Here is a 9543-nt window from a genome sequence, read left to right on the forward strand (position 1 = left end):
TATCTATCAGTTTCTTGAACCAACACAAACCAAAACGAAGTAGCCAGATGCAAGCACCCAAGACACTTTGCAGTGCCTACAGGTGCTGATAACAGATAGAGGGTAGTCAGAGTGACCACAGATAAAAATCAAAAGCCTGAGCTCAAACAACAGTATAGAAAAGGCGCATCCTTAGCAGTTCCCGTGTGCCAGGACTGTGCTAACCCCATTACACAGATTATCTCACTTACTTCTCAGAAATAGGTACAATGTCTATCCTTGCTTCCCAAATTGGAAAACAAGGTTCTGAGAGGTTACCTTCAACAGAGTCACACAGCTACAAAAGTGCTTTGAACCTCAGCAGTCTGAACCTAGAGCCCAGGCTCTGGACCATACACTGTATCAAGGGGACAACACTTGTCTTTAAAAGTGAATCAAAGCTTAAAACAGGAGAATAAACTTTCTATTTCCTACTGTTACACTAAATAATGAAAAATGTTAGGAAATCACCATTTTCACAGAGTCCAATCATTATAATATTAAAATCAGAAAGTATACTAAAGATGATCTGCTTTATCCCCTTTATTTTATAGTTAAGGAAACTGAGGGATAAAAGGACTGAGAAAAATGTTTAATTATAAAAGATCTTTTTCAAATCTTAATGATAACAAGCACAGGGTTAATACTAGATGTTGCATTATCTGACTTTGCAATCTAATGCTGGATGAAATCCTTCTACTTCTTAAAATCCAATTTAGGTATCACTTCCTCCGAGCAGCTCTCCAGGTCCCCATTTAAATGTCCATCAATCCTTCTCTGTACTATACCACTCCTCCTTTAACTTCATTTATGCTGTATAACTACATAGAAAATAATTTGAAGTCCAGACCTACGTCAATATTTACCTGGAGTTTAATGAAGACCTATAAATAGCTTAGTTCTTTCTTACTTATAGTAAAATCCCACGCTTGACATATTAATGGAAGTGCCACCAAGAGAGCATGTGCACAAAGAGCAGGTAAAAGTCCACGGTCTTGGGTCTGACCTCTGTAAGAAAATGGCTGGTGAAAGGGTGCTCTTCACTATTCAGTTAGCACCTGAAGGAGTGCAGCCTCAGTTATTCGTGCCAGTCACACTAACGCCACCCCACAGAAGGAATCTCCCAACTTTCCTTTCCTGCTAAATTAACTACAGTTAAGCTGGACTTTGTTGTATTTTTTCCTTGACTCAATTTAAAATGGTAACAGCAGCTGTACTTAACTCAAATCTCATTTGACTGTTAACCATCTTGAGTGTTTAAAAAAAAAACTTTGTAATGACTATTAAAAACTAAGAATACTGCTTGGCACAAAGTACTCAATAAATGTTAGTTATTATTTATATTATATGTCATTATCTGTTGTGCTTTATCGCTTCTAATCTAGAGTTACTTGAATATTATAAGCAATATGAAAAATTTTACCTAACTTAGTATTTTATTGTTCCTTTGGAAATTCCTGAAATTTGCTGCTATACACCTAAAGATTCATAATTTGTGTCTACTTTGTTAAACCTCTTTTAAAAATAGCAGATCACAACTGCTACCCTAGGTATGCAAACCTTTAATAAACAAAATGTTCACTATGGCATAAGTGAAACGAAGAAAAGCATGCAGAATAAAAACCCTCAAGGAGGGTAAAAGCATAAGAGTGATAAAGAAGAAATAGGAAATTACAGTTCTGTACATAGGGCATGATGATTTTTGTTTTATTTTCAAGTAAATTCTGTCATTCTATTCTGATTCTTTCCACGAATCCTAGGAATAAGAATCAGAAAAACCCTTCCTAATATCTATATAATATATACGACTGTAAGAAATACTGATGAATTATAAGTTCTAAAACTCCCATCTCATTTACTTCAGCTCCTTGGTTACTCTCCAACTTGAAATTTTTAAATATCTGAATCAGCACATTTAGGCCTCACTTGAAAAAACCCCTGGGCGTTTGCAACTTCTCTAAGACTCTTCATGATGGTCATCTTTATTACTGTCGGGAACTTCCTGCTCAAATACAGTTCACAAGTTAGGAAGTTAGGGAGGGGAAGCTAACCTACCACTATTTCATAATTAATGCCCATAATCCTTTGCCATTTGGTCAGCAGGGCAGCTTCCTGTTGTTGAGCATCTTCTGTATCTTCTCTCTCAGCTGACAGTAACGGATACCCTGAAAGAGTTGACACAATTAGTGACATACCACAAAAATCTCCATATCTTAACATTCGGTACCAGGGACACTGTGATCACAACCTGTCATACCAAGTCTGACTGTTCACTCAATACATGGGTTACTCTTATTTCTCTACACATCTTAATAATTGAGTTTAGAAGCCTATCATCTACATGTGCCAAAACTATTCTCTTTTAAGAGATATCTTTTAGGTCTTAACTATATTTCCATTAAAGTATTCATATATTATCTAACTTTTATTTAAAAGAACAAGGACTCCAGGTAGCTCCAGGATTCACTTGGTGGCCCTCTTGGGACTCTATATTAAAAAGTCACACTGCCTTCTACGTTAGTGTATCTCTTTCATTTTCATTTGGTTCTACAGAGTAGAGAAGGGACCATGCTATGACTTAGCAAAAACAAACAAATTAACAAATAATATATGTACCTCCATGTACAATAAGAAAATATAAATAAAACAATAAGAAACAAATGGAAAATGTACATTAAGTTAAAACCCTATAATTGGAATCATACTAATTGGCAAAAAAAGGAAACTGAAAAAATAGAAAAGAAAATCACTAAACAAGTTATGTAAACAATACTGAATTAAAACACTTAGCTAAAATAAACTGGTTGAGAAGAATTTTCAAGTCATATTCAAAGATTTCCATGACATCACAGTTTTTACTCATAAAGGTTGTCTTCTAAAAAAAAAATCTACAGGCCACTACTCCTTATATTAGATTTTCAATATCATTTTTTAGCATTCAAATTTCAAATTTAAAGAGTATTCTAAAATTCAGATTTCTCATTAGCTGCTTCCTTGTTAGTGGAATGAATGAGCTTCCACTCCAGGACTATTTTTCAAGTTTGTTATGTGTTAGATTAATAAAATGATTCTGTTTTCTCTTTGAGAAACTGGAAACAGTAAGCTATATATTTCTTATACATTTTTTAGCCCCCCAAAATGAGTGTTTTCTCTTCAAGAGTATATTCATTCCAGAGAAGTATGAATGTGCAGCGGTGAACACAGACTACAGGAAAACTTTCAAGCTGATGAAGGTTAGAAAGAGGAGGGTCAGCTAGTCCTACCTCCCCCCATAACCCCATTCTCTGATTCTGCTGTGTTTACACAGGTGGGCAGTGATTCAAGCAGGGTGGGATTTGGAATGGAGAAAGTGGGGAATCTGTAAGCCGCTGATAACAAAAGTCTGAAATTTGTATTCATACAACCAACCTACAGTCACAAAACCCACAAAACCCTTCATTCTCCCCCTTTCCCAAATGCCCCAAGATCAGATTTCAGGCATATTTTAAAAACCATAAAGTCCAGTCATTTGTAGTGAGGTGGATGGGCCTAGAGTCTGTCATACAGAGTGAAGTAAGTCAGAAAGAGAAAAACAAATACCGTATGCTAACACATATATATGGAATTAAAAAAAAATGGTCATGGAGAACCTAGGGGCAGGACAGGAATCAAGATGCAGGCGTAGATAATGGACTTGAGGACACAGGGATGGGGAAGGGTAAGCTGGGACGGACGAAGTGAGAGCGTGGCATGGACATATATACACTACCAAATGTAAAATAGCTAGCTAGTGGGAAGCAGCTGCATAGCACAGGGAGATCAGCTCAGTGCTTTGTGACCACCTAGGGGGGTGGGATAGGGAGGGTGGGAAGGAGACGCAAGAGGGAGGGGATATGGGGATAGATGTATAGCTGATTCACTTTGTTATAAAGCAGAAACTAACACATCACTGTGAAGCAATTATACTCCAATAAAGATGTAGAAAATAACTTTTTTTTAATTGAATAATTAAAATTTTTTTAAAAATTAAAAAAAAAAAGTCCAGTCTCCTGATGTTACTGTGAAGTCAAATGATTTGCACAGGCGCACATTATGAGTCAAATTTCTGTGGAAGAGGCAACATCTTATCCCCTGTCAGAGGACCAGCACTAGAACAGATGCATTAGAATCATTCAGACATTCTTCCTTTATTTTATTTTAAAAGGAATGTAGGACTCCTGATTCTAAGTCTAGACCCTCTCCCACCTAGCCTCCCATACACATATGCACATTCACCAAAGCAAAACAGATGGCTGAGCCTTCGAGACCATCCCCCACACCCGTCCCCTCTTACTCTCTCAAGTTTTATGCTTTGAAACATTTTTATCCTGTCCCACTCCTCTGGATATTCACATTATCCTAAATAATTTCTACACCTATGAGTGTAAAAATAGAAAAATGTGACTAAACCCCTGAGAGTCCTACACCTGTCACTCCTGGGATATCACTGCAAACACAAATATCCCTTTAAAATAAAAAAGTTAAATCACAATTTTCAGCGGAAAAAAAATAAGGAAAGAGGAACTATTTTAAAGAACTACAGAGCTTCAATATAATTATTTAGTGAAGGGCAGAATTCTCATAAGGAACATCAGTCTTGGACTTTGTTCAGTGGATTTAACTTATCAAACACCTAAAGCAATATGACAGGTCAGGGAAACACACAGCATCCAGCCTAAAAGGCAGCAACATTCGAGCATAATTATATACTAAAACTATGCCGCCCTAAAATTTTTGAAACAGTTTGATGAATTCTAGGTATATAGTGAGAGAAACCTCAGAGAGGCTTAATAATTTCTCATATAACTCCTTTCAAAATTTAAAACTTTCGAAAAATTTCCAAGAAAAAGTCCCCCAAATAAGGATAATTTCATTCCTAAGAGCTTATGCTTTAAAGATTCTCTTGTGTTTATTTTAAAAATCCTTTTAACTTTATTACTGCTTGCTCAACAAGAGACAACTTGGATCTATCCTAAGAAATAAGGGGAATGAAATAAAGCCATGTATGTAACTGAATGATTCCTAAAGGTTCTGATTAAAAAAATGTAGAAGAAAAAAAAGACGGACTCAGCAAGAAAATCTGCCAGCTATAAACTATTTTAATCTACTGGAGCAATTAATCAACCTGTAAATAAGGATTTTCAAGAATCTGTCTTGAAAGATTTTTTTTAGTAATTTACAATATATCCAGAGAGGTTGAATCACATTTATAAAAATCATTTCTTTAAAAAACACTAAAGAACATAATAACCTGGCTCCAGGTGTTTACCTTCTTCTACAATTGGTAATATGCTGGTGTTTCTCCTCGTGGGAAGCAGCTGCATAGCACAGGGAGATCAGCTCAGTGCTTTGTGACCACCTAGGGGGGTGGGATAGGGAGGGTGGGAAGGAGACGCAAGAGGGAGGGGATATGGGGATAGATGTATAGCTGATTCACTTTGTTATAAAGCAGAAACTAACACATCACTGTGAAGCAATTATACTCCAATAAAGATGTAGAAAATAACTTTTTTTTAATTGAATAATTAAAATTTTTTTAAAAATTAAAAAAAAAAAGTCCAGTCTCCTGATGTTACTGTGAAGTCAAATGATTTGCACAGGCGCACATTATGAGTCAAATTTCTGTGGAAGAGGCAACATCTTATCCCCTGTCAGAGGACCAGCACTAGAACAGATGCATTAGAATCATTCAGACATTCTTCCTTTATTTTATTTTAAAAGGAATGTAGGACTCCTGATTCTAAGTCTAGACCCTCTCCCACCTAGCCTCCCATACACATATGCACATTCACCAAAGCAAAACAGATGGCTGAGCCTTCGAGACCATCCCCCACACCCGTCCCCTCTTACTCTCTCAAGTTTTATGCTTTGAAACATTTTTATCCTGTCCCACTCCTCTGGATATTCACATTATCCTAAATAATTTCTACACCTATGAGTGTAAAAATAGAAAAATGTGACTAAACCCCTGAGAGTCCTACACCTGTCACTCCTGGGATATCACTGCAAACACAAATATCCCTTTAAAATAAAAAAGTTAAATCACAATTTTCAGCGGAAAAAAAATAAGGAAAGAGGAACTATTTTAAAGAACTACAGAGCTTCAATATAATTATTTAGTGAAGGGCAGAATTCTCATAAGGAACATCAGTCTTGGACTTTGTTCAGTGGATTTAACTTATCAAACACCTAAAGCAATATGACAGGTCAGGGAAACACACAGCATCCAGCCTAAAAGGCAGCAACATTCGAGCATAATTATATACTAAAACTATGCCGCCCTAAAATTTTTGAAACAGTTTGATGAATTCTAGGTATATAGTGAGAGAAACCTCAGAGAGGCTTAATAATTTCTCATATAACTCCTTTCAAAATTTAAAACTTTCGAAAAATTTCCAAGAAAAAGTCCCCCAAATAAGGATAATTTCATTCCTAAGAGCTTATGCTTTAAAGATTCTCTTGTGTTTATTTTAAAAATCCTTTTAACTTTATTACTGCTTGCTCAACAAGAGACAACTTGGATCTATCCTAAGAAATAAGGGGAATGAAATAAAGCCATGTATGTAACTGAATGATTCCTAAAGGTTCTGATTAAAAAAATGTAGAAGAAAAAAAAGACGGACTCAGCAAGAAAATCTGCCAGCTATAAACTATTTTAATCTACTGGAGCAATTAATCAACCTGTAAATAAGGATTTTCAAGAATCTGTCTTGAAAGATTTTTTTTAGTAATTTACAATATATCCAGAGAGGTTGAATCACATTTATAAAAATCATTTCTTTAAAAAACACTAAAGAACATAATAACCTGGCTCCAGGTGTTTACCTTCTTCTACAATTGGTAATATGCTGGTGTTTCTCCTCAAAGATAAAGAGTCTTCATCTTCTTCATAATTTTCTTAAAGATAAGAATATTTTAGTAGTTATGTCTGTAATATAATCAAGCACTTGAAATTTTCAAACCCCGCTTTATTTGAACACCTAAATGAGAGTTTGCTTTTTGTAGGTAAACTTTGCATCAACCACATGTACTTAAAGTTCTTCTGTTAATGGTACAAAGAAGTAATGAAGTTCTCCTGTGATTTGCTTCCCTCTCTCCTGGTCTGCAATTAGTAGTGTATGGCATAAATACCAGAATGGTCAACAGTCTGAGAAATAAAACACACTTTCAAACCAACAGCCTGACTTCTACCAATAAATACTTGCATCAGGGAGCTACATGAGGATTTCAGTAATTTTCAGAGATATCCATGTACAAACAGCTTATGAATGACATTTCTAAATGTGGAAATAGGAGTCTCATGATCTACTGACTGAGCTAGCCAAGCCTACACATTGAATTAAAGTTGATTCCTTCAAGGAAAGGGTGGGCATTTAGAAACATTATGGGGGTCACACACATAATCTAGGCAGAACATATTTCCCCCTAAAGAGAAAATGTAGCAATGACACCCAAAAGTAAGGCAAGGACAGAAAGCAAATGACTGCACGTGTTTCCAAATGAGAAGTGGTGACTGAATAAACAGTATAGAAATCTGCTTTATTCAGAAGTCCATTCTATAGCTAATGGATGCATCTCTGGTTCCAGTTAATCCCAACTTTAATAAATTCCCTTTTTACCTGGTTCATAATGAATACTTAGGACAAAAAGTGACTCTTTAAATAATTTCAGAATTAGAAAAAATACAAAATGATGTTAAGAGTCTAACTGAAAACCAGATTCATGTGGCCTTACCTTTGCTTACACTTGCATTAACAGGAGACAAAACTGCATCTTTTGTGATGTCTTCCCGTGACGCAAGCTCAGCATCCTGCTTTGCTCCTCTCCTCATTAATGTCAGGTGAACAGTCTGTCCTGTGTGTCGCAACACCTCTACTGCTTGTTGATTGGTAAAACCCTGAAGGTTTGTGCCATCTACCTATGATAAGAACAAGACATGTTAAAAATAAAAGGATAGTTGTATTACCAACCCACGAAACACAGTTACTGCTTGTCAGTGAGAACAAAATTGGGAATGAGTATTCCCCTAGGTGGGGGGATGGGCTAAAACCTGTCTGGGGACCAGTACTGGCTCAGACGCACTGGAATCATGCAGGAGTGTTTCATCTGTTTTAATACAAACTAAGGGGTCTCACTTCCAGAAATTATGAGCCAGCGAGTCTAGAGAGGGGTCCAGGATTCTCCACCTTTTAAAATATTCTTTTATATTTCTTAGGGGATCCTAATGCACTGTCAAGTTTGGAAATCAGTCCTAAGCAGGATACAGAGGTATAGAAGACAGTCAGGTAAGTGGTTACTGAGAGTGCTGACGAATTCCGCAATCCTACTTACACTGGCTTTAAGAAAAGAAAGATGACAAAACTACCTTCCTTTTTATTTCTTTGCCTCTTCAAAAACTATTTTCCCTTTTTCTAGTTCACAAATGACAAAACACTTGATGGTGCCCCTGTGACCTATCCAAACTACAGATATGATCCCATCACCCCACCCAGCCTTTCGTAGAACACTCCTTGAGACAATGCTCCAAATTTTCAACATGGCTTAGGATGGCTGTGTCAACCCCACCTCCCATCACCAACCTCATCCTGCAGGATACTGCCTATTTCTCTGCACTCCAGCCCCAGAGGACCATTTCCGTTTCTCTGACCTGCAGTGCTCCCTTCAGCCGTGAGGTCTTTGCAAATTCTGTTCCCTCAGTCTAGACTCTCTGGACAGCCTGTTCCAGCCCATGCTCTTTCTTATCTATTTACTTAGAAAACACCCATAAGTACTTTAGATCTCAGTTCAATAGTTATTTCCACAATTAAGCTATCTTGATGCCCCTGACCTTAGTCAAAGTCCCCTCTACCATTTCTCCTTCACAGCACTTATCAGAAATTTAATTTTACGTTTTCTGTCATTATTTGGTTTATTTCTGCATCCTCCAAGAGGACAGGCTCTGTGTGGCATCAAAACACAGTGCTGGGAATTCCCTCACGGTCCAATGGTTAGGACTCCATGTTCTCACTGCCAGTGGCCCGGGTTCGATCCCTGGCCAGGGAACTAAGAGCCCACAGGCCGTGCGGCCACCAAAAAACAAAACAAAACAAAACGGTGCTGTTCACACAGTAGATATTCACAAATGAGAAATGAGAAACTAGCTCATACGTCAAAGGTTTATTTGGAAAGCAAATTATATTTCTGAATAAATAAATGCAGATTATAACACCTTATTTTTTAAAATATATAAAATTTAAAAACAGTTTGGAAAACTGAAACAATAAATTTAATGTTGAAATTCAAAGTCACTGATATTCCTTTTGAATTGTGAAATGAATATAAAATGGCTATTAAGTGTCATGCTTTTCTGAGCACAGTGCTGACCACATTAGGCACTCAAATATTTACTAAATAAATGAGAACTACAATAAAGACCTAGATCAGTGATCTCCAAGACGAAGTACCCTTACTGCAGAGGTGTCTGGAAGAATATAATACAACTCTTTTTTTTTTTTTTTTTTTTTTTTT

The 9543-nt window shown here is 36.6% G+C and overlaps 1 protein-coding gene across 1 annotated transcript in view; it reads right to left on the reverse strand.

Moving 5' to 3' along the window:
* MPDZ (multiple PDZ domain crumbs cell polarity complex component) overlaps positions 1 to 9543 on the reverse strand; it is a 170639-nt gene that overhangs the window by 82886 nt on the left and 78210 nt on the right. The window contains 3 exon segments of the mRNA XM_007465638.1: positions 2074 to 2183; positions 6862 to 6933; positions 7771 to 7954. Coding sequence (XP_007465700.1) covers positions 2074 to 2183; positions 6862 to 6933; positions 7771 to 7954 — 366 coding nt within the window.

This window comes from Lipotes vexillifer, unplaced genomic scaffold, assembly GCF_000442215.2.
Source record: "Lipotes vexillifer unplaced genomic scaffold, Lipotes_vexillifer_v1.1 scaffold31, whole genome shotgun sequence".
NCBI lineage: Eukaryota > Metazoa > Chordata > Mammalia > Artiodactyla > Lipotidae > Lipotes > Lipotes vexillifer.